At 36.9% G+C, this 25,733-nt stretch overlaps 1 protein-coding gene across 3 annotated transcripts in view; it reads left to right on the forward strand.

Moving 5' to 3' along the window:
- Window positions 1-5,393: 5,393 nt before the first annotated feature.
- LOC131794358 (polycystin family receptor for egg jelly-like) overlaps window positions 5,394-25,733 on the forward strand; it is a 32,974-nt gene continuing 12,634 nt past the window's right edge. The window contains exons 1-12 of one of the 3 annotated variants that reach the window (XM_059111888.2): window positions 5,394-5,511; window positions 15,284-15,351; window positions 17,884-17,982; window positions 18,196-18,462; window positions 19,006-20,022; window positions 20,542-20,718; window positions 20,985-21,287; window positions 21,968-22,255; window positions 22,918-23,097; window positions 23,376-23,633; window positions 24,715-24,972; window positions 25,501-25,668. In XM_059111888.2, coding sequence (XP_058967871.2) covers window positions 17,931-17,982; window positions 18,196-18,462; window positions 19,006-20,022; window positions 20,542-20,718; window positions 20,985-21,287; window positions 21,968-22,255; window positions 22,918-23,097; window positions 23,376-23,633; window positions 24,715-24,972; window positions 25,501-25,668 — 2,968 coding nt within the window. In that variant the 5' untranslated portion in view covers window positions 5,394-5,511; window positions 15,284-15,351; window positions 17,884-17,930. Of the gene's footprint in view, window positions 5,512-7,574; window positions 7,638-11,675; window positions 11,737-15,283; window positions 15,352-17,883; window positions 17,983-18,195; window positions 18,463-19,005; window positions 20,023-20,541; window positions 20,719-20,984; window positions 21,288-21,967; window positions 22,256-22,917; window positions 23,098-23,375; window positions 23,634-24,714; window positions 24,973-25,500; window positions 25,669-25,733 lie in introns of those variants that run through there. The other 2 variants (XM_066164264.1, XM_066164263.1) reach the window with 2 other exon arrangements.

Raw genomic sequence — 25,733 nt, forward strand, 5'->3', positions numbered from 1 at the left:
ACCGTGTCAATCATTATAAGCTATTTTTTACCGAATTTAAACTTTTCATCATTCAGTGAACTTATATTTCGTTCACGACGCTAGGGATGGTTTATCATTAACATGACCGTGAAGAAAAGAATGGCTGCCATCTGTTTTCCCGCGCAGTCAAGAAGAGTGCCGAGCTCTTCCCTGATTCGAAAAAGGCGGGAAAGAAAAGCCCGTGATGCTCAGCCTGACAGCATCGAGAACCTCCACTGAATCGGCTGCAAAGAGAGAACAAAATCAAATGACCTGCGCTGCACTCCGTTGAACTCTCATAATTGGATTAAAATTCTCTTTTCTACTGTTCAATTAGGGCTCTTAGAAAATGCAATTAAAAGGTCACCAAGCGTCAGAATAACGTTCAAGTAAACTTTGGATCTTTCACAGACGAGATTTCGTTGCCTCTTTTATTTCCTTAATCAGCACCAGACCTTTTTTCCCATTAAGTTGCCAGGCCTTTTTTTTTTTTTTTTTTTTTTTCCATCGAGTACCCAGACTTTTTTTTTTTTTCATTTAGTTGCCAGGTAAAGGTGTGTCTGTATAACACAGACATGCCTACCTAGCCCTCGACTACGCATGCGCGCGTGGAATGAATTAATTTGGTCAATTTGACCATCTAGCACCTTAGTGTTTTTTTTTTCGACTTGCCTCGTTAAATCAAATTGCCTGTCGGAATTGATTATAATTTATTCAAATGTCGAACGGGACTTCTCATAAGCTCAAGTGAAAGATCTGATACGGCACATGAGAAGTGTGATGTTTTAACAAGGCCTGACCGATATGATAATTCCTTGCAAGCGATTATAAACTGTTTATATCCGCTTGTACTTTGGTATATCGAGTGGAGCGTGATTATTTGCCAGATAAATGAAAAAATGGTGAGATTTAATTTTGATTTTCATATTGAATTTAACGTTTATAATAATAGATGTAAACAAAATTTTCCATTTTGAGGCATTCAATAAAGGCCACTGAACCGTTCAACAAAAGCGCAATATGTCTTAAATTGATATTGTAGTAATAGTTGTATTCCAGACAGGTTATTTCTTAGCAAGCATGATCAAATAAGGTGCCGCTATTTCATTGTCGTTTTCGGCTCGTTTAACATCATAAACAGCGTCACTTTCGTGTGGTTCAAAAGAAGTAATGCCTTGATTCCGAAAACGGCGGCTAACCCGAGAGCTATAATTCTAAAATCTGCCACCAAAACTCGAACTCTTTCAAATCTTCGATCAAATACCAAACAAGTCAGGTTTTGACGTTCTGGTAGCGAGGTTTGTAAAAAAAAATTCATTTAATAATGATGAAAAGGAGTAAATTTTTAGAAGGTTCATTTTTTGGAAGAATTTCTCTTAATTGACTCTGATCAGTTTTAATTTCTTTGGAAGATATTTTGTTGCCATGGCCAATGCTAACCTCACGTTCGCTGTAGAACTACCACTTGTAATGATGATGGTGATTATTTATAGCAGAGGCACGAACTCAGGTAAACTTCTCCTCCATCGAGCCTTTACTTTCGAGTTTCTCTTAAGGTACATTCACGGTTAGTTAATGATTGCATGTTTCACAGCTCTCTAATCTAGGCGTATTTCGCCAGTTCTTTGAAAAATTCGAGAAGGATAAATTCTGCTTATTCCATTGTCAACGAGTCAAATAAAACTGAAAGTTAGTTATTCAAATCGTATCAAATCATCTGCTAAATACCTTTACTTATTACAACTCAAGTGGGTTAGTCTTGAAGACTGAGACAAAGGCTATTAGGTTTTTATTAAGACTTGTTACATACATAAGTAATCTCGAATGATCTGAAAGACGCCTGAACCCCCTTTCTGGATTTCTAATTTTGTCGAAAATGTCAATATTTAACAATTATTCATAGAAGTGGAGGTGAATAGTGAACGCTAATCACTTTCGAACCAGCCAATCAACGCGCGAGAAGAGTACTATTTGTATAAGTAGTATATACTAATCTGATATAATTCTTCTTCTATGTACAGCGCTTCAAAAATGCGGAGTTTCTTATAGCAAGGTAGGATGCTTTGTAGATAAACGTCGACCATTTAGAAACATGCTTCTCGACCAAAGGAAAAACATAGATTGGCAAAACTGGAACGATTTTCTTGAGCGGTAAGTAGCAGATAATTCAGAAAAATAATCATGTCATCTATATTATTGTCCTAAATCGTTACTCAAGGGTAAATAATTGTTTGGGTTTCAAAGTATCTGGTGTTGAACAGAAAATAAGAAGTTGCTATAAAAGTATGCTTCTTGCGTAAGGTGTCTTTGTGTTTTCCGGACATTTTCACTTAGTTTGCCCCATGTGGTTCCCTGCGGTCGGTGTGTCCTTTCCCCGCTACAATTGCAAGGTTTATTCAACTGAAAATATAGTTAACTCTAATTCATTTGCTCCCTGTAATACCGAATTATTTAAAATCAAGATTGACTAAAATTTTATTGAAATCAAGCACCCCTTAATTTTTCTTTCCTTCTTCAGCTTTGTGTGCGCATGCGCGAACAAGACTGTCACTGATGGTTGTGCATATTTCGGAATTCAATTTTGGGCAGAGTGCTGGGCTGGTGAGAACCCGGATGTTGCCTACAATTCTGATGGTCAATCAAATTACTGCTTCGGTCACGACTTTTTGCCATGCGCAAGAGTTTCATCGAGCTGTGCGGGTGCCAAGGATGTTAACTTCGTGTACAAAATTGAAGTGGATCAGCCTCCAGATGGTAATGAGAGAAGTACATATGTTACATCATTATTCCAAATGGACCATACTTGTCCAAAATAGTAGCTGAAAATTTTAAACATCATTCTACAAGAATTCTATACCAACCCTCGGAGGACCTTTATTTGGTCAAGCCTGAGTAGTTAATCAGTCGAGAAATATGTATAATGACTAGTCGACTCTTGACCAGTCGTTATGTTACCATTGGAAAAGTTTCGAAGTCCCATACAAAGTGGAGAAATATTTCTTACAAGCTAAGCTTAAACTTTACAGTTTTATCGACTTAGTATTTCGCTCCTAACCTGTATTTTCCTTTCGCACTCTTTTTTCAGGGGGAGTTGGGGGAGGGTTGGAAGAGAGACAATAGAAACGAGTTTAATGATAAGTGTTATGTTTTGGTCGACATTTTGGATAATAGCTTCCTTGCAATGCCACCTTCTTGACATAAAGACTATTTAATTCCTCTTGGTTTTTGTTAATTTATGTGCATTTTATTTCCTTTGCAGCTTGCCGAGACCAGGATCCTGTAATGTGTCAAAAACATCTTGAATTTTGTGACAGTTATGTACATATGGCCAAAATGTGCCCTCGGACTTGTAATTTGTGTCGAGACTGAAGACTGAAATAAAGGTTTTATCGTAAAATTTAACCGAGCCTTGGTATGAAATAGAGGCTTGGAGTGACTGAAGAGTGACTGGGAATGAGTGAGTGCGATTGCTGGGTAATTAGCTTATGAAAAGTAAGGGGTTTTTCTTAAGCCTTAACGATCATCGCATCTGTCAAGAAAGTCTCTTTCTCTCAGCACCTTATAAGCAAAGGTTACGAGTTAATTTCCGTCCCCAAACGTTGCTTCAAAGCATGGCACGGTTTTGGTTTTGTAAAACTACAACTGACCACAGATACAGCAATTGAAAGAAAAATTCACACGCACTTGTAATGTTTTTTGTACCGATACTGCGTTTTGTGGATTAGGGTAACATTTTATCTTCCAGTTAAACTTTCCAAAACTCCCAGCTTGAATTTAAACTTGTGTATTAAAATAAGATTTTAAAGAGATGTAAACTTCACTTGTAGAGGAAACGGCTTAAAATTCTTGTTTATATCCCTATAACAGAAGAGTAGCATCTTTAATTCAAAATGATTAATAATTTGCCTCTCAGTTCAGTTCGTTCTTTTTAATTTTCGGTTGTACATTGCAAACAGTGAAACAGAATTGAAATAACGGAGAATAATGGCTCATTCTCTTTTTATTCCATTAATAAACACCTTAAATGTAAGTTTTAATATTGATAATCGAGCCTTTGTTTAGCCCGTGTTTGGAGATTATCTTGCAGTAGTGAATATGGGAGACAGTCAAAAGTGTGAAAGTCTGTAAACAGCCCAAAGCATTGTTGAACTTCCAGTAATTAAAAGGAAATAATGCTTGTGATTTTTAATGTTAGATTATATCTTAGACTGAATCATGAAGTAGCATGAATTAGGTGATGTGAGTTTTTCATGAAGCATTTATTGTTAGTTAGCCAAAATGAAGTGCCGCAAAATTACGACTCGAACCGCTTCTAGAAAATCGCCTTTTCGCAACAACGTTTTCACGTGATTGAGTATGGTTTGCTACTCAAGAAAACTCCGCAGCTCCAACTGCTTGTACCAACGGTTTATCACTGTGATGCTGACCTGGCAAACAGGAAATAGCATATGGCAATTGTCTAAAAACTCTATATCGCTCACAAGCGGTTGTATTATCTTCTGACGCATTACGAAAGCTTTTCGCGATGACGTACATTTGTGATTTGATTTCACGACACTCGCCATGTTAGCTTCATTTAATTTCCGAGGGATTTACTGAAATCAGCAGTTGTTTAAACAACTTTTCCTGTAAAATTGATTTTAATGAAAGACAGTTTGAAAACTGTCTCCTTCTTCTTATCATCGTGTGAAAAGGTTAGAAAAACCACCTGAAAACTGGTCCAGATGAACAGATACGCAAACGAACCCTCATGAAAAGGAACAAAAGAGATCAAGAGCTGTTTCGTAATTAATGTAGATTTTGCCTGTACTGAAATGACAACTTAATTTTCGAGGGTATTCTTCGCAAAATGAAATTACCTCTGAGAGAAAAATATAAAGCTAGAGTAAATCCCGAAGATATAGATATCTTTCAAGAAAAAAAAACTGTTTATTTTTGAGAGCGTAGCAGCTCGCGAAACTGCGAATAAGTTATTTAAGATGAATCCAGTGTTTTAAACTTGTGTACGTGAATGTGTTTTTTAAACTTCGGTTCTTCAGCTGTATTTTCGTATTTACATTTGAGACAAAAGTTTAATTTTTTTTGCAGCTTCTCTGTAAAGTTTACCTTACCAGCGAAAGACAAACTTTGAGAATTAATTAACAAGACTTCCTCATTACTTGGATAATAAAAAGAGAAGCTTTTTGACGATACTGATCGAGTCTAGAATTTGGAAACTCAAATGGAAAGTAAAACAATGAAAATGCATATGAGTGAATTTCTGTCAACTAGTAGTGGAAGCGTGCCCCTATTGTCACTTTTTGGGCACAAATTAAGCGTAATGTTTACTTTTTATGAGTAAACACTCCAGATTTGAAGATACGACGAGATTGCGAAAAACGTTTTAGAACGATTTTCAATTAACAAAATCCGCAGAACATTGTATGTCGATGTTGCAGACAGGAGCAAGCAAGTGAAAGTGATAAACCAAGATAGGCACAGAGTTATCATTTCTAACAGTTAGAATCATTTGTAAGTAAATCTTCATTGTTAGTTATCTATTCCCATACGGAATCAGAACCGGTTTTATCTATAAACAATTTTAAGCCAGGATCAATTTGACAAATCTTTGTGTGCCGGTTTTAAGAAACAAGTTGTTGAATTTTTCAATCTTAAATCTTGTGCAGCAGAAAAAATTATTTTTGCCCCATATAGGAAATGTCGCAGGATAAGTTAAAATATTTTCCGTAACTGGCCTCCTACATTTCTTTCGAAAGCAATTTTAGGCAAGGGTTGAACAACATGTTAATGCAGATACTTTCGCAAAGCTTGCGTTTTTCTATTTTCTCAGTTTTGTCTACACCCTATTTTCATCTTTAGGATGAAAAAAAAGTTCAAGACGTTATTATCTAAACCAGGTTCAAACTTAACTTCCTGTCATTAAAAAAAAAAAACATTTCGTGTGACAGATCGAACCTATTCGACCCAATTTAAATGATAAACGGTAAGCTTTTAGTTTATATAAGGTTTGAAAAAAAAAAGGTGTTTTTTTTTTTTATATTTTCCAAATCTAAATTTGCCGGACCGATTTTCAAAGAGGCTCGAAGCGCCACTTCATTTTCTAAGAGATTTAAGAAATTCAGTTAAAAATGGAGAATATGCAAAACAGCTTTTTCAGAATTAAGTTTTCTCAGTGTCGAAAATTTCTCTTTGAATGTATCGTCTTTCAGTACAGTTTCAAGTACGCCCTTAATTATTAAGCCGTATGAAATGAGATCATCATTCTGTTATTTTTTTAACATATAAAAAATCAGCGAAAATGGCCCAGAGTTTGAGATGCAGTTTACCCTTGGAAAATGATGTAAAGATGTATGACAACTGATCAAATATGACGTCAAAACATAAGTTTTCGTTCATAAGGGAAATTAGTAAAATTGAAAGTGCTTCTGTTTTCCACAACTTTCGATCTCGATCAATCTGATCCATGCCATGACATAAAGTAGATAAAACGTTTCATTTTTAGTTTTGTTTTAATCTCAGACTCGATCAAAATCTGATTTATCAAAGACCCACGTATTTTTTGTCACTATACGAGCCCGTTGCTTATCTTCTGCACTTGGAAAGTGACCTTGGCAACTGAGATAGAGAATGGATAGACAGCGGGAACGTTATTTTTTTTATCAGCCCTATGGACGACCATTTGATAAAAATGTACATTTACAAGAATACTAGCTAGCTGTGTTGAGAGCATACGAATTCATATCTCATGAAACGGCCACCTCGTTCCCAGGGTCGTCTCTCTTCCTCGTTCGAGAAGGTTTCTTTACCGAAGCAAGAGGAGAGTGAACCATGGAAACAGGTTGATTAGGTGGTGGGGTCCACTTGAACTGCTTCTAACTATGTGTGACGATATCGTTTCAACTTGAGCATAAGCTCTGTTTTTTTTTCTCTCTCATTCTTCATATAAACACAACAGGTCGGTTTGTTCCTAAATCTTCTTTATTTTCGACGACCATTTTCATCGAATACGAGTTGGGCTAAGCCACAAAAAGAAAGAAAGTGAGCTTTACTCAGTTTGGAATTAAAAAAAGATTCGCTTTATGCTTATTTTTTAATCAAGAAGGTCTCAAAGGGATTTACCGAAAGCCGTCAAAATTGACAAATTTTAAACGATAGTCGAAAAAAAATTTTTGAATTTTAACCGTTAGCCTTAAAAGCCACCCTCTATCAAATGCGACACATAAAGCACTCAAGACCTAGGTGCTTTATGTAATTTCCCTAGATAGATGCATTATGCTATCATTCAAGGCTTGAGCGAACACAAAACGCTAATACCGTGTAAAAATTTTAGCATAAACTTAAAAAAAAAAACACGAAAGTTAACGTGATGTAACCAACAACCTTCAAAATTTAGTTTTGCCCACAAAATTTCAATCTCTTACCGGTGGCACTTTTGTCCAGTTTTTTCTTTTACACGCAAATTTACGAGTTTTTAATAAAAGATGCAGTAAGAAATTATAATTTGAATGAAATCGTTGGCACCGTCAACCTGTAGGTGTACAGTGAATGCACTAATATTTTAATTATCTGTTTGTCGTGATGTTAAGGAAATTGCTCCATCACACGTAAAGACAAGTGAATAACAAACAGTTTCAAAGGTAAGGTGTTTTAAAAAACTAATCGTGACACAAACTGACTATCTATCTGTTGAGATGTCCTACCAATATCACACCGTGAGTATCACTGATGCCCGGTAAAAAATTATTTAGGCCATCAGAGATATATTTCTGAATTACCAAATCGACTGAGTGAAGTTGAAATGGTTAAAAGGAGAAGTAAGTCTTTTTTTTATCGTTTTTGTTTGTCTTCTTCTAGAATGAAAAGATCTGTTAAGTTTTATCTCGCCTGACAAAACTGATAAACGCAGCTTTTTAACAACGTTACGTGCAGCTTTTTAATTGAGGCTCCAGAAGATCTAGCCAGTAAACCCCATAATTGACTTACATTCCTTTTGCGGTTTTCGGTGTCTTCATTTTATTTTCTTACATGCAGTTGTACTGTACTGGTGAAAAAAAAAAAAAAAAAAAAAAGAAAAGAAAAGAAAAGATCTGCAAAACATCTCAGTACACTTTTTATTCGGAGTGAGTATTGTTGATCAATTCCCCCATACGAATTCGAAAAGATTATTCAAAACTATTTACTGAGTCTGAGGCGAGTGAATGTTTTAGTATAACTGCTCAGGTGCTTTGGAGAAGTGTTACACCAACTTAATGGTATCTTTTGTTCTCTTCGGAATTAAATTTTCTACGATCGCGTTTATCACCTCCTCGGTAACAATAGCAAAACGCGAGGTAACCGTTTTGAAATTTAGCGCCACTGTTATAATCACCTCGCACGGGGTGATTTTAAGGAGATATGATGGAATCCTCGACTAATCAGACGTGCGCATCTCTATAATCAACAAAACAGTGATACCAATGATATTCATCTCAAATCTGACTTTTTGAATTTAATATTCGGGGCTAGAGAGAGGCAATTTAAAGATTGAGTGTCTTTCTTGAGAATACAACGCAACGATTTAATCAGGGCTCGAATCCAGACCTCCGAGTGCAGCGCGTTCATCACTGGATTACCGCGTATCCCAGTTTGCGGTGGACCGAAAACAGACATTAAGCGTAACAGGTAATAAGTTTGAGTGGGTGATATACTGAGGTTTCGGTCTCTGTAGAATATCGTCTCTCTATACAAGGCATTATTAAAATAATTTCCTATAGCGAAATTTATTATTCAGGCGGTAGGCCAGCTACATTCTTGTCTACTTAATTAAAGCAACATAGAACCGGAGGGCTTGAAAAAAACAATCGAAATTTTTCTCGAAACGAACATGTTGCTCAAAAAGAAATTTAATTTCTTAGCTCTTTTGTTGTCGTTTGTAAATAACCTCACTATGTTGTAGACACAATAGAGAATTCATTCGTTGAAAGCTGTTTTTAGATCTTACTTTTCATAACAATTCCCACAAATTTTCAAGTCGACGAATTAGACACCAACCTTGGAAATCGACACTCAGGAAAAATAGCCAATTTACTTTTACTTTACCATCACTAATCTTGGCAAAATTTCTATGGAAACTACTGGGAGGAATTTTATTTGCGTTATTCTTCAGTGGACGACTATGAAAACATCCCTCAGTTATCTTTGTTTGGCTAGATTCAGTCACGAGCGAGATTACAGAGGACAATGATTTTTGCGCACGAGCATAAAATAAGTTTATGTTAAAACATAAATCATTAATTGGCGCCAATAAGCTAAAATCACCTGGAGCTCCGTTTTTGGTGTCGTTTTGGATCAATACATTTATCATAGGAACTTCGATTAAATTCAGGTTTTTTGAGAGCCATGGAAAACATCTTTGAGGAGATTTGTTTTATATCCTGAAGCATGTACAGGTAGGATTTTAACAAGAAATTTTGGGAAATATTGTAGCTAGTTTATACACTTAAAAATGCAACATAAACACTTACGAAAATAAGTCGTCTGTTGTGTAAAAAACAAAACCGTTTCTTTGCCTGATATTTCGGGCTCTTTGTTACGCGACAACTGTCACATATCCAGGAGAAGTATGATGATCGAGGATAGGGAAAAACTCCAAATCTGGCATAACATTTTATTCATCAAGGGTTTTGAAGTGCTTGGATTAGGTTTTAATCTTTCTCAGTTAATTTTTAGTGGTGACAGTACCTTTGAAAGGAAGTTGTTGTATCTACTAAAGGACACGTTCAAACGTTTAGGTTTTTGAATGTTTTAAGATCGAAATATCTTTTTTTGTTGTTTTTGTTATTTGTCAATATTGTGGTACTGTATATGTATATTTTTTGCTGGAAAAAAAATTATACACTTTCAGTCTACCTGTATTATCATACGTTTTCATCTGTTCACATGAAGCAATTTGTACGTATTGTTTTTTCAAGGATCCTACTTGACGAAGGCCATTTCAATAGGTAGCACCCTGGCTATAATTTACTTTTTCTTTACCAGTCTTTCTCGTCAAAAGAAAAGATAAGATAAATATCAGAGAGCTTGAAAACTTGTGATAGACTTTGTTTACCTTTGAATTAACTAAAGAGGAACGAAAAAATATCCTGATATGCTCCCTGGGTAAATTATTTATTTCTAAACAATCTGGAGAAGTTTGAGTGCAGTTTTTCTCAAGATTTTTTTCGCAATTTTTAAAATACATCACAAACCTCAACTAGGATTAGTAGTTTACTATTTTGCCAAATTCAATGCAGTCCTAAATTCTCCCTGTTTTTATGGGAGATTCAACTTTCGAGGGCAGATTAGCTCCTACTGATCGACGAAAGGTCGATGTAACCCTTTTAACTCAGATTGCCACTGTGATATCAAATCTTGCTGAGATCATGTTAGTACCAAAAGTTCGGAGTAGTCTCTAGTTATGCACCCGTGTTATTCTTTGATTAGATGATCCAAGTTGTTAGCTGAACGAGCTCTAAAACGAAGATTTCCCGAACCAAAAACTTATTTCCGGATTGAACACTGCATGGGAGTGTATGTCTCTCAACTGAGAATTTTAGAATTAATCAAAACTATAAAAAAATTCTCGAACGTGATTGGTTATCACCAGCCCGATTTGAGCACTACTAGGACAGTGTACCGGTCATGCTTGTAATTGGACAGTGTAATAGGACAGTTAAAGGGACAGTTAACACGTCATGCCAGTGTAAGTGGACAGAACGTGTCTTATGCGCGCGCTGTTGTCTCGTATTTCGCTGAGTTAACTATTGTTTTTTTTTTTATAAAAACGTAGAACCGATGTCTAGTTTCTTTCTCAAATTGTCATAATTTTGATGAATTGGTAACAGAACTTCGTGTCGTCCAATTCTGTCTGTAATCATACTCGTAATTAACAAATCGGACTCCCGCTTCGCGGTCTTCCGATTTTGTCAATCACTCGTATGATTTTAGACAGAATTGGACTCCACTCGGTCCTATTACCATTATTAATTGTAATGGAAATTGTTCAGTGCCGACTTAGTTGTCCATTAAAGGTTCCGATAACAAAGATGACCCCTGCATGTTGTGTCTAAGTTCTCTTGTTCACATAAAGTAATGACTCGTGCTTGTTGATAAACAGAAGTTGAAAAGTTCTTTTAGGTTGTCATGGGAACATCCATTCTGGTAGCAGTAATATAAAACGCTGAGTAACTATCTTAACGACGGTGAATAAAAGAAGGAGGTGGCCCAAGTAGGTTAAAATACAATGCTCGCAATCCTGACGTCTTCCTGCTGTTTTTTTTGCTGTTGTTTACTTTTTTGACAGTAAGACTTTAATCTGTCTATTTCAAGATCTTATATGTTTGGTTTCTCCGGTTGAATAAGATGGCTCAATATTGTCATTGTTTTTTTTTCTGCGAGCCGTAGTAACCGAAACGAATTCGGAGGAAAGTTTCACTTAACCTGAAACGCATGAATTGTTTTGCTGCATCAAAAATATTTTCCAAATAGCAAAACAAAAATAATAAACATCAGATTAATAATTGGGAAAAAGTCACGAATGGTTAGTTTTAATTAACATTGCTCTCATGCATTCAAATTAGACAAGTTTATCAGCTGCATCTGGCCAAAACGTGATGAAACTAATAACACGTTTTCGTATTCCTTTTCTTCATCGGTTGATCATTCTTAACTTGCTTTAGACCAAACGACATTCGATGGTTTTGATCTGAAGAAACTAAGGTGAGACCATAATGATTCAAATAATCGTCATTAATCTTCTTTGTATGACTTATTGCTGCGATCATTAGGCAAGAGTGTTAGGGAGCAGGTTTATCTCTTTTTAAAGTTTCCACTCCCCTATCTCCTATCCGTTCATTTGGTGTTGTTTTTCTCTTGTTGCTTGGAAAAAACAATATATTATTTTTAGAGGCAAAAAGGATGAATGCAAATACTCTTGTTGAAAACCACCCGGACTTCATCTTCCCTTTTTTTCTATGTCAGGGATGGAAGAAAATAAATTCTTCGTTCACCTCTATTACCAGTCTTAAAATTAACCATTTATATTTTCTTATAAACGCGTATTAGCATTACACCAATCACCAAATGACTGTAATTTTGATAAAAATTAATTTATGTCATCTTCATCACACCATTTCTTGCATTTTGGACAAAGCTGAAATTAATTGTTAAAACTGTATAATAGCAAATACGTGATGTTCAGTATTACAGTTAAAGTTGTACGTGGCACGCTCCACGAACTCTTCTTGTGCACGCTGAGAGTGATCTTCAATTTCTTAAACTCCAACCTTTTTTTTTAAAGATTTATTTTGGAGAGAATTGTTAAAACGGTTGCATAGCCTGTATGTGTTGTTAATGCAGGGTACGTACACTCATTTGAAGGAAATTTTTATCACATCTGTTCTTGATTACATCAGGATAATATATCTAATGTTTATGCCATTAACATTAAAGATTTTTGAGAAAGATGCCGGTTTTCATAGGAAAACGGAAAATTTGAAGTCATAAATTGTTCTTACCGACACAGTTTAAAGAGCACGGTTAATTTAGTTATCCAAATCAGTACAAGTTCTGCTACTCGCCGGTTTAATGCATGTGTAGATTTTGTCTTGTTTTTGCGTGGGAGGTGAAGATTCGCTTTGAACGAAAGTTTTGTATTCGGATAAAACCATTGTAGGGATGTTAAACACTTATACTAATGCGGTAACTTTTCGGCTTCATGTCTGGGTTTTGATCAGTGCACCTAAACTTTAATGAGCTTTTGTTTTCTTGAAGAATCGTCAGAATTGTGAGCCTTTTCATACGAACATCTTCCTTAATTTTTGTTGAAAAAATGAATGGTATATGATATTCGGAGAAAAAGGTTGAAAATAGCGTGATCTACCTAATGACTAATATTTTCCTCGCTAAAAACATTAGAATGGGACTTTTAACCAGATAAGGATTTTCAAAAAGCGTTAGCCCCTCTTAGCGTACACATACAAAGATTACACTTGAAACGGAAACCTATTTCTAAATGTCTGTCAGTTGATCGGTAGGTTTAGGAGATCGATTAAGTGATGTACGCCATTGTCTTCGTATTGGATCTTTTCGCTGAGCACAGTGATGAAGTTAACGAATTAAAAGGTTTAGTAACTCTCGTTCTAACTGATGCGAAACACATTATTCATATTAATAAATGCAGAAAAACAGAAATAAATATATACATAAAATTGCAATATAAGTATAGAAAATAAAAATAGGTAAATAGATGGACGATAGAATTAGATACAACAGAGAGGAGGTCCAATGTATTTGGGAAGACTTATTTACCAACTTCGTGTTGAAAACACTTAGAAATCACAGGCATAATGCGTCATAGACATGCTCTGAGGGTGATGCTCGCCTACGCTATTATGAGTTACGAATGACACTGTGTCTGCCATTCACAATCACTTATTACAGTGCAATTTTAGTATGCTAATACAGTGTCTAGGTTCTTTATTCTTGAAGGCTTATTGATTCCTTGGTGTGAAATGAGTAATTAAGCGGGATTAAACTCAGATCTTTTGTTACTTTAGCCTCGTATGCAAATTACCTGGGCTTTTAAATTAAAGTTTTTAATTAGAATTTTTTTGTAAAAAATTTCCTTTAGAACGTAAGATTTGACTTTTAGTCAGGTTTGCACGGAAATGAAAAAAAAAATTATCGTTGCGTTCTTTTTCACGAACGGTTCTTTGTTCTTATTAAAGTTTTTTTCAGTTTTTATCATGTTCTGTTTTTATTTCTGTCATTTTTTCAACATACTACACCTGCTTAGTTTTGATTACTTTTTTATCGTCGAAACATAACCAAGGCTATTGTAGCTGAAAAGATCAATATTCGGAGCTTGGAATTCGAAGGTCTGAGCTTCGCTTCCTCAAGGGGATTAGAACGTTTTCTTTGCTCACGCTCGTGTCCAGACGAAAAAAATTTTTTTTCTTCTCCAAAAATTGGTACTAAAACAGAGATTTCAGTGCCTTACCAGCAGATAATCCTGAGCATGTATTGAGCAGAATTACTTTATCACATGTTTATCACGAATAACCAAGGAAGGGTTCTTCGTGGGTGGCTCTTTGAAAAAGAAATTTTACTCAAACAACGGCTTTAAAAAATTAAAAAACGTAGATTTCCAAACTGAGTGGGTGAGGAAAAACTTCTTTGCAATATACAAACACAATACAATCGAAAGCTGCTTTAAAGTAAACCGAAGTTTTTTTCGACTGTGAAGACCAGGGCCCAGCTGTTTAAAGGGCAGATAACAAAGCGTACTGTGCTATACACCAAATGGAGATTGATCCAGTCGATAGCATTATCTAGCTTTCGAACAACCGAGACCTGCAGATCAAGCGGTGCATGAAATTAAACGATTCATGCTTAGAAAAGAAGTCGTCAAATTAAAAGCGACACCTTTAACGTCATGCTGGTTAATTTTAGACCCGGTTCTGTTTCTCTCAAGCCACTCGAAAATATACCATGTCGTTATAGTTTTCGAGGACCTTTTAACTGGGATGATACTGCTTTCTGATAATCTTACACTCGTAAGGTTTTTTAATTTTGATGTAACGATCTAACATGCAGAAGACTATACAGTCATCACCCACCAAGATATTTTCACACAGGAGAATGAGGTTTACCGTACCAACCCAATCTGCATCGCTTAGAATATTATGGTATTTGCGACGTGACCAATAGCTTGTACAGATTAAACAGAGTTTAAAAATCATCTTTTCATAAAATTTTGACCAATTATATTTGAACATGTAATCTGACTCCATTCGCGTTGAGTGATTTAAATGAGCACATCAGAAACAAAACGCCCATCGTCGTGTACACTTCAATAAGCCAATCAACGAAAGGCCTATTGTTAAATGGGGCCTGCGCCTGCCGCTGGGCGCCGATAGGGGAGGCTGGGGGACTTACCGATAACCAGTAGAATCTTATGGTGGTTGTGCCATCGAAACGCAAGACAGGGCTAGTTTTTGTAGTTTCCACCAAAGTTTTAATTTTTTTTCAACATATTGTCAATCTTACGCTGTGAGTAAATATAACCATGTAAACTTTGGTCAGTGTCCGTAAAAGATTGAAGCGATTCTATGACGTTTCTAAGCTGTAAGTCATTTGCAAATATTCTAGCAAAACATTTGAAATATGACATTTTTGGGTTGGTCGAGCCCTTTCCGTCCTTTAGTTCCAAATAATACAGAATTGTAAAGGATAAAACGCAGTAACTCGTTCCCTTGATTTCTAGAGTCAACAGATTGTCATGACAATTTTGAAAGGCGTTTACACCAGCTCAACCTGCTGCTAAGCATTAAGGTAACACAAGATTTTTTCCTCTAAATATTATGTCTTCACAGGAAATGAATGATTTTAGATTAAGAAATTGTTTGACAACTAGATTTATACATGCGCAGACATTTTGCGTGTTGCAAGCGGTAAACAAAATTTCTTTAGTAATAAATGATTAACCATGGAATAAGTCTGAAGGAGATTAAGAAAACAAAGGTTGGTTCGTTAAGTGCGACCATCAAGTTGCTCCGCTTTCTTTCAGTGCATTCGCCTCGTTCTAGTGCGTCATTAGATAGGTACACGTTTTTTCTCCCTTATATGGTAAAATGGTGTAATTATGGAATGATAGTCAGTTATTCCTGATTTCAAATCGTTCCTGTAGCAAGTGTTACTCTTCATGCAGGTAATGATCAACATTATTACATGGTGGATATTTACCCCCATAGCCGGGTCCTCAGAAGGGGTTGTCTCAGCATAAACACAAACTGCTACATGTTTTGGTCTCGGTAGAACACTGTTTCACTTGAGGAATTCTGACACACCAGGGAGACGTGGAGATGTCCCTCGTTTACATTTCAATGGCGTGTTAAAAAAAAAAAAACAAAACAATCGTGTTTCATCAAACAGCGATATATGATATCATGTTGCAGATCTTAAAAGTTAAACAGAGATTTTCTACACCAGAGTAGAGCAGAATTTATGTCGTTAAAACTCTTAGCTGGTTAGCTCAAGGAATTTTGCCACACGAGGGAGATATGGAGATGTTCCTCGTTTACAAAACAATGGTGTTTTAAAAGACAATCGTGTTTCATCATCAAACAGCGATGGATTATATGAAGGCGCAGATTTTATAACTTAAACATACATTTTCTATGCCTGAGAAGAGCAGAAATATCGCTTTTCTAAGTAGTAACTCATTCCACTGATTTCTCGTTTTTTAATAAAAACTGGTTAATGAACATCTCACTATAAAGTAAATTGCGGCATCTGATAAACATTTTCAGTTTATTATGTTTTACAGGTATAGTTACTACATTAGATGGGAACTCTAATTACTTACGCCAGATGTTTCCTTTTGAGACTACAGATAATCATATTGTTGCGCTGTTGTTATTAGACAAGTCGGCGAGCTTCTAAGCTTATGATAGAATACGTTCCTCATTCGGTATTTTCAAAATATCGTTTTCAGCAAACAGTTCGAGTCAAAAAGTCTTATTTATAAGCCTTTAAATGTAATAAAAATGGGACAGAGGATTGTGAAATGGAAAATGATTTATGTTTTCAGTTTGAAATTTATAGACGTGAAAGTGGGCCGTCGCCGTGGGCTGAGCTAATCAAGATATTCAGGGAATCGCTGTCGTGACAAAAAGAGAAAATAGCGAAACAAAAGTGTAATGACCAGAACAATAGCTCTGCAAATTAATTTTAAAATTTTTACGTGTTGTAGACGTACGATGCAGAAAAACAAATGAAATTGCCAAATTTTGTGTTGTCTAAGAACAGGATCCCCACTTGCAAATTATTCACTCTTCTCCATTAAACTCAACCGCTACCAGCTTCAGTGTCAGCTAATGAAGCAAATCGAGATCATTTAAACAAAATGTAAGTTTATTTTCGATCAATGTTTCCGCGTCGTTGCCGTTCTCGCTTCATCGCTTTCCGAGTAAGAATTTGTTGCGTTCAAGGCCTCTTAGGGTATGATTGGCTCAAGCTAGGCGCAGATATTTCAGTCTACTCAAAATTTGACAAGAAATGAAAACGAGGTTTTGAACGACCATATTGCACGTCTTTTGGCACACGATAAAGTGTCTTGAGAACTGGACACGGGGAATCAGTGTAATTTGCGTTCGAATCACTCAAAGCGTGACTAATAGCTTTAATATTCGAAAAAGTTTTGTTCAAACGTTGGTATATCAAAAACTGCATGTACGTCTTTGTCATGTCAGTCGGCCTGAAGGCAAACAGATAAGTAGAGGAGAATAAATGGCGGATGAAGGAAAATAAGAGAAAATGTATACTGACTGTGCGATAAGAGGAGAGAATTGCTAGCCCAGTGATGTCCAAACGTCGGGAGATAAAAACCTACATATACGACTTTGTCATGTCAGTCCGCCTGAACGCAAGTAGATAAATAGAGGTCGATAAATGGTGGATTGAGGCACATAAGTGAAAGTGCATACTAAAACTGTAAGATAACAGCAAAGAATAGCTAGGCTATTGATGTCCAAACGTCGGCATATCAAAAGCTGCATATAAGACTTTGTCATGTCAGTCAGCCTGAAGGCAAACTAGTAAATAGAGATGAAAAACGGAGGAGGCAAATAAACGGAAATGTATATACTAACTGGAGGGCAAAAGAAAAGAAATGTTAGCCTAAAGGGCAAAAAGATTTCCTCCCAGTATTGTTTTTGCCCTATTCTTGATTCATTCGCCGGTGCCATTTCATCTGCCTAGACCTTAAATTGGTTATAAATACTTTCAGTTGCCAGTGTACCATTTGTTCATTCAAGATTGACTCTTTGTGTTACCTTCTACACCTTCACAACTCATTTTTTTCAGTCGTTCGTCGTGGATAGGCCTTGAGGTATAATCCTCATCCGGCGAAGATGTTGCGATTTGCAGTGATGATGGTTTGGCTTACGTTTGCTACGTGCAGCGGTAAGGAAGTGTAAATATATTTTAAACATCGAGAAAATAATCTTTATTAAGAAATGTGCGTATGGGAAGATATACATAAATCCCACAAGATTCCAGCTGGGGAGGCTTTTTACAAATATGGTTGTTGAAGAAAATCTCTAGAGTTTTCCCAATTACAAGATCTTTAAGGATTGAGGCCAGTAATAGTTCAATACCTTTTCGTTTTTCACTCAGCACGTTTTAAGACGATATGTCCAACGGTGGTGTCGACAATCACGTGCGACAACGATACCAAAATTTTCATCGAGTCCGTGATGTATGGAAGAACTGATAACTTTACTTGCCCACCGACATCATTGTGCAATCTATCCAATGATCTGAGCAGGAAAGTCACACCAATCTGCCAGGGAAAGAGCTCTTGTGATATTAACGGATCTTATGATGGCCTGGAAAAACCGTGCAACACAAGCTATTTTAACATTTCCTACACCTGTAAAAAAAGTGAGTTTGGAAAAATGATCTAGTCTAGGAAATCATTTGTGTCTATTTCTTTGCTGATGTCAGATAGTTTAGTGAGAAGAGGAGTAAGGTCACAAAGGTTTCAGTCATCCACGTTGCTTTGCATGGAGGGAAACCTCTGAGTAATAAACACGAAGCTAAGAGTTGCCATGGGTCGCAAATGATAAACTTAAAAGCATCGAACTACCTCTCTCCAAGTTTTCTTAAGTTGTGACGCAATGCCTGAATGGAATTGAAATGTGATGATTTGTTAACGTAGCCTTCGCTAAAAAATCGGCTTGTATGGAACCTTTTTCATGTTCGTTGTTAGGAAAGAAAACATTTACTACAAGTTTTCCGACAGGATTTTTGTGTGCATTTCAAGCAAATGTGATGTTTTGAATCTCCTCGAGTCGATGAGTAAGTCAAAAATTGCTCACTGAGACAGCCGCGATGTTTTCATGATTTGTTTATCTTTTAACCTATTTCTTTTTTATTCTCAAACAATTTTTAAAATTGATTCGAACTTTACTCTATTTATTGCAGTTAACGTGACTGAGATAAAAGAACATCATATTGGCAACTTTGTTTGTCCAAAAGGGAAAGTATTTGTCGCTCACAGATTGGAATGGCTCGGAATTGAATATATACTTAAAAGTCGAAATATATCAGCACCAAACAGTACCATTCCACTGGTTGCCACTTCAACAAGTAACTTGAGCATGATATGGTCTACAAGTAAAAGTAACAGGAAAGTGTTACAGACACAAGTGGTTGCTAGTACATCACTACTGGCATCAGGGTTTCACATATCGTCGACTGCGCTTGTGACTCAAAAGAAAACAGCTACCACTCCTAGTTTGTTTACCATGATGATCAATTCTTCTTCAACTTCAGGATCAGAATCTTTGGCAGCATCATCAAGACCTTCTTCACCATTACTTAATTCTGTAATGAAATCACCAGGCGTATCTACAACATTATCAGAGACATTAATAAGTGAAGGATCTTTTTCTTCATCGCCATTACCAACGACAGCAGCACCAGTGACCACACCGTCTTTGTTATCATCAACCTTGTTAAATCCAGTAATGCTACCATCAATGACTTCATCTCCAACAATAGCTACTTTCTTTCCCCGACAGTCCACAGAAGTTCGACCTACAAAACCATCATTATCTTTAAAAAACTCGCCAGATAAAACAGTTCTGTCATTGGGGTCTTCATCTCCAACTACGACAACATATATCGCTCAACCTTCCATAACTTCTTTCTTATCAAGACAAAATAAAACACTGTTGTCAACGGTATCAGCAACGACGGTCCCTAACGTATCAGTGCCGGCTTTAAACTCCTCTAGATCCATCATGCCGGAGCAAAAAAAGTATGAATATTATAACATCACTCAGGAGATCAAGCCCAAGAAAGTACACACTGTCAAACTATTCAATTGCCGTGGCAAGATAAAATGTTATTTTAACGTTACAAGGAAAAAATTTACTAATCCGTATCCAGAGAAAATTACCGAGTTACGACTTTCTGTCAAACACAGCTGCCAAACTGGTAAGTATCCGTGAGAATGGCTTAACGTGAATAGTACCACTGGTTTTTTTTTATTTGACCGAACGAATGGCCAAACGGGTTTCAAAGGAAAGACTGCAACTGTCTCATCATCAATGAACTTTGATAACATATCGCCATGACCTCGACAGTACCAACCGACTTTATGACTGTTGTTTTAACATGGCAAAAGAGGCAGAAATGAAACATCTTTAAAACGTCATTAACTATTATTTTCTGTTGGTTATTTATGGTCCAACCTCTTTAGAGCGAATAAAATGGAAGATCTTAATGTACTAGACAGCTTTAGTGGGTTTCAAAGGTGAATCCATGCTCCGAACATTTAGAGTTTTCCGATTTCAGTATTTCAATCACAAATATTTCACCCTGGATATTTCGAAGCTGCCGGCATCTTAAGTCACGTATGCATGCCCCTCGAAAAAATGGCACTAATCAGTGAAGTTACATAAATTTTTAAACAAGTTTGTTTTGAATGAACAATAGTGTCTCTATTGATCCTAGCTGAAAATGGCTACCTTCAGTGGGAAAGCTGGAGCGCGTGCCCAGACGTGTGTGGTATAACTTACCATCAAGTCAGGAGGAGGATTTGCCAAAATCCTACCACTACTACAGGAGGAGGTGATTGCTCCGGTGACAGATCAGAAACTCTGGAGTCAGGATGTTACAAAGAGTGTCTTGGTGAGTGTTTATGCTGTTGTACTTAAGTTTTGCTGTGTAAGCTACCCTCAATCACGAACCAAACCTGACCAGCCATAAAGACAACGATGAAACTGAGATATAGGTTTTCCCGGACTGTTGAGTCATGGCATTTGAGATCTAATACCATAACGAAAGATATCTAGATTAATGGTAGTCAGATATAAATCAAAATACAATCTCAGATATCATACTCAGATGATTTAAAAGAAAGTAGACGTCATAATGTCTTTCTTTACGTTTTTTAGACCGCAATTCTACAACCTGCCATTTTTTGACAGCCAACTTATCCTGTCCAAATGGTACATTCATCAACATTATCAGCATGTTCTACGGCCGTGAACAGGAGAACGTTAGCTTTTGCGACAGCAGCGGTCTTCCAGATGGCGCATGTGTACCACCAGATGACATAGCAGGCCATAATAGAGCACAGGTTTATGAAAGATGCCAGATGAAATCTAACTGTACCATAGCAGTTTCTAATGACACGTTTCGCGACCCATGTCCCGGATTTAGCAAGCACTTGAAAATCAACTACACGTGCAGTCCTAGTAAGAAAATAATTCTACATTTTCGTACAAACCTCTTTCATAAATGGTAGGCATGACGATTATTATTTTATCTGGATGCAAATTAACGCTCTTCACCTCGTTTTCGATTGAATTATTATAATGCTTTTTATTTTGACACGTTTACGAGGCCAGAAAGGCTAATTTGCATAAATACGAAAGGTCTCTAGTTGGAGCATGGGTTTATTTAAAAGGCACGTTAACCAATCGATGAAGCCGTTGACTATAGTGCAAAAAGGTCATCTTTCTGTTTTCGAGGCCTTTTCACAAAATGACCAAACTGTAGTTGAGACTTTCGGGTGAGAGTCGTTGTTTTTGATACCGAAAGAATTATTGGTAAATGTCTTGAAAAGATTCTATCGCAGTGGTTATTGCTCAAGAGAAACTATGGATAGTGGCAAAAGTTCGTGCCGTATGAATTTATCTCTTTTCATAGGCTCCAAAATTCAGGGAAAGTCTTGAGAATGGACGCTGCGAGCATTAATTGACTCGGTGTAATTATTTTACTTAAGACTTCACCAAAAATCAAAATAACTATTTCAAATTTGGCAATCTTCAGGAAACGTAACATATTCCTCCCTGGATAGGTAATAAGTTGATATTCATGTCTCTTACTCTCTCTCTCTCTCTCTCTCTCTCTTTCTCCTCTTCTCTCTCTTCAGTATTTACGAGAACATTTTGCGACGCAGACAAAGCTTTATTAAGCTGTCCCGCTGGAATGCGAGTTGTTTTCCACAACACGCTCTTTTACGGTCAAATGAACACGTCAGAATCTTGTCCAGTTACAGCCTCGGGATCGTGCAACTCTGGTCTGAATTATGATGTCATGAATGAATATTGTTGGGGTGTAAACAAATGCGATATCCCGAAGATATCGGCTACTGAATTCAAATTGAGACAGTGCAAAGACACCAGTAATTATCTCACGATTCATCACAGCTGCCAGAGAGGTAAGTGCACATCGTCGACAGCCACTGCTAGTTTACTTCCGTTTTTCTTTTTGAGTTCTGGTTTGCTTTTCAAGCGGCAAATGTGTTCCTACAGTTTTTTTTACGTCGCGTCTCGATCTGTAGATACGCATACAAAAGTATTGACTAAGAAAGATGATAATAATGACCAAGCCCCTTGGTGAAATACTGTGGGACTTAGAGAGAGACCTAACAGATACCCAACTATACTGGCCTCACATTCGACCGTATTCATTCTGAGCTTCCGCCACGTGAACCTCTAATTTTGTTTTCTTTTGTCCTCTTTTACGTTTAATCCTCGTTCATATCCTCTTCAATACTATGCTTTTGCCTAGGATCATACATCGACATTTCGATAATTTCGACATTTCGGCATTTAGTTTTCAAAATAGCTGTCATTATTTATACATCCTGTCACATAAGTAGCAAATCCGAAAGTAGATTCGACTTGTTTCTTTAATGTTTTCCTTTCTGTCTTTTGGGCCAAAGCTTTAAAAGAGACTATAATTTGAATGTATTTATATTAATCCACTAGGATGAGTTAGGCCAGAAATGATAGTACCGAAAATTCCCCTTCCTCTGAGTTGCATATATCAATTAAAATTAAAAAAATCAATTGACTGGAATGTTTTTCTGTTTTCAAGTGGAAGCCATCTACACTCCTTGGGGTCCCTGGGGTCCATGCGAGGCCTGTGGCCTCACTACTCGTCGAAAAAGAGAACGTCAATGTGTTCGTCCTGGTATAAAGTATTTTGCACCTCCGTGGGGCTGCAACTACTGGTCCAATTTGGTAGAGCAGGATCACTGTTACCATGGTTGTGGAGGTCAGAATACCTGTTTTCTTCTTTATTAAATAAGCTCCTAAGTTTCACAGTTTCAATTTTAATAACCCTTTGCATCCACAACTTCGGTCTTCAGTCAGGCCTTCACGGCTACCATAGGGTGTATGAAGTTCCCACCGTACTTCACCGTGACTGGCCATTTCTCAATTTGGAACGTTGCCCAGGGTCCTCGACGGAGACGTGGAAACTAATTTTATTGAATTTGAAGTTTTACTTGAACTTGTTGTATAGTAATAACCATAGTTGTTATGTACCCGTAGATAAAACTGTGAGCCTTGATCATGGAGAGAATACCACAATTGTGTGTCCCAAGGACGACATTTACCACACTGTGATTGAGATCCGATCAGTCTTCTATGGGAATGAAAGTTGCCCATCAAACAACGGTAGCAAGATTGCTGTCATGAAAAGATGTCAAGGACGAAACCAGTGTTACCTCGAAGCCTCAACAGCCATATTTAACGATTCTTGTCCCGGGATCAAAAAATTTTTGAATGTAACGTACAGGTGCCAGTCAAGTAAGTGCAACAGTGACTAAATAGAGAGCCATATTACCAGCATTTGGTCAAAATTGATAAAGAGTTTAGGCATTTACCTCTTAAATTAGGAGCCACGGAGATCGGTAAGTGCTCATTTCATTTTGGAGCTCGTGGCATTCTAATATTATTGTTAGCACTCTTTTGATTGCGATAGGTTTACACTAAGAAAAACGACCATCATGTGAAAAATTGCAATTTGATTCTCCCAGACTCGAGCATAAATAGTTTTAAATTTCAACCTTAAATCAAATAATTGACAAATTCACTCTTTAAGTAATTCTTAGCCGTGCTTCTGTTACAACCAAACTCTTCAAGGCAAAACTTGAGAGTTATTTAACCCTTTAATCCTTAAGAGTGATTAGCAACTAATTGCTCCCATCAGTATCACCCCTAAAACAAACATTGAGGTCATGAGAATAAAGGAAATGATCACCAACTAAAGAAGCTCTTGATTGTTAAACATATTCTCTTTGTCAGTATCATAGGAAATGTATAGAGAACAGTATGGGGAAAATGCATACCGATCGTAAGGTGTAAGGGGTTAAAGTTGTTTGTTATCTTTCCTCATAAACCCTACAAGGTGGTAATTCGGCAAAGTAAATTATTAGTAATTAACCCTTTACTCCCTAACATCAGTATGCATATTCTCCATACTGTTCTCTATACATTTCCTAAGGTGCTGACGAGGGGAATTAGCTTAATGATCCAGAGCCTCTGTAGTTATTGATCATTTCCATAATTCTCATGACTCTAATAATTGATTCAGGGGAGATATTGTAAAGAGAAATTAGATACTAGTCACTCTTAGGGTGTTAAAGGGTTAAAAAAAAAGACAGGTCAACAGTTATCGATACTGTGGGTTTCACGTTTAGGAGAGCTTTAGAGCGCGAGGTTACTTATCGATGGTTATTTAGAACGTTTGTCAGAGGGGAGGAGGTTAAAAAAAAGCTATTTTTCTGTTGACATCTTTCCTAAGAAAGTTCTTTCATTTGCACAAATTCTATTAGAACTTGATTTAAAACTTACGTTGTTTCTATTGTGTTTATTTTTACCCCCATAGTTTATAAAATGGAGCAATCTGAGCGTTATACAATGGTACCAACTAATCTTAGTTGCTATGACAACATGGTTATCGTAACGCATGCAGTCTCGTGGAAAGACGACTCTGGAAACTGCAATTATGGTCAAAGGGCAATGACAATCATTCAGAACCTTTGCGATGGCAGAAATTCATGCGTTGTGTTGAATAAAAAGTCTCTACTGGGTGGCTCCTGTGGGAGTTATCTAAAATTTGTAATGTATTACAGCTGCCAGACAGGTACGTTAAGAAATTAGATCTGTTAAATTCTATGATGTGAACGCAAACTTCCCCAGAATTAAGCCGTGAGCTGAAAAGCAAGGGCTTGGTACTGAATTGAAGATGCATTGGCCTGATGGTCAGTACCATTAGGGTTCTGAATCAGCATGTGCGGGCTCAAGCTCTGGCCAGGTCTCTGTGTTGTTTTCTTGGGCACGACTTTTTACACTCGGAGAGCCTCTCTCCATCAAGAATATGGATAGGTGTTCGTAAAATAAAAAAAAAATCCTAAAGAAAACACTGATGGGTGATTACCATTCCCTAGAAGGGTAACCGAAGTAATCCTCGTTGCTAAATGATGTGGAGACTCGGGTACGCTTTGGTTGCGTAGGCAACCTTGCTTGTTAGCACACTTATCTACTCGGTTGATATCACGGCGGAGCAAGTTACTTAGACCAACCAGAGAGTGCTATTAACCTAAACCAATGTAATCAAGTGTTAAGTTTATATTTCGTTTTCTACTTCCTTTTTCCTTTGAATTAACCGCAGCATATGGAGGTTTGGACACAGAATGGTCTGCTTGGAGTAATTGCACAGAATGTGGTCACACACCTGTAAAGAGAAGAATAAAGCGTTGCCTCAGTCCTATTAATAAGAATAGTGGAGCCCACTGTCCTTTGATTGAGCAGATTGCACCTTGTAACTTCCCATGCCCGGGTAAGTAATACGAAAAGTAAGCGTTCTTCCTTTCATACTAAATGATAAATCTGCAAGAAACTTAG

The sequence above is a fragment of the Pocillopora verrucosa genome, chromosome 3 (assembly GCF_036669915.1).
Source record: "Pocillopora verrucosa isolate sample1 chromosome 3, ASM3666991v2, whole genome shotgun sequence".
NCBI classification, from domain to species: Eukaryota; Metazoa; Cnidaria; class Anthozoa; order Scleractinia; family Pocilloporidae; genus Pocillopora; species Pocillopora verrucosa.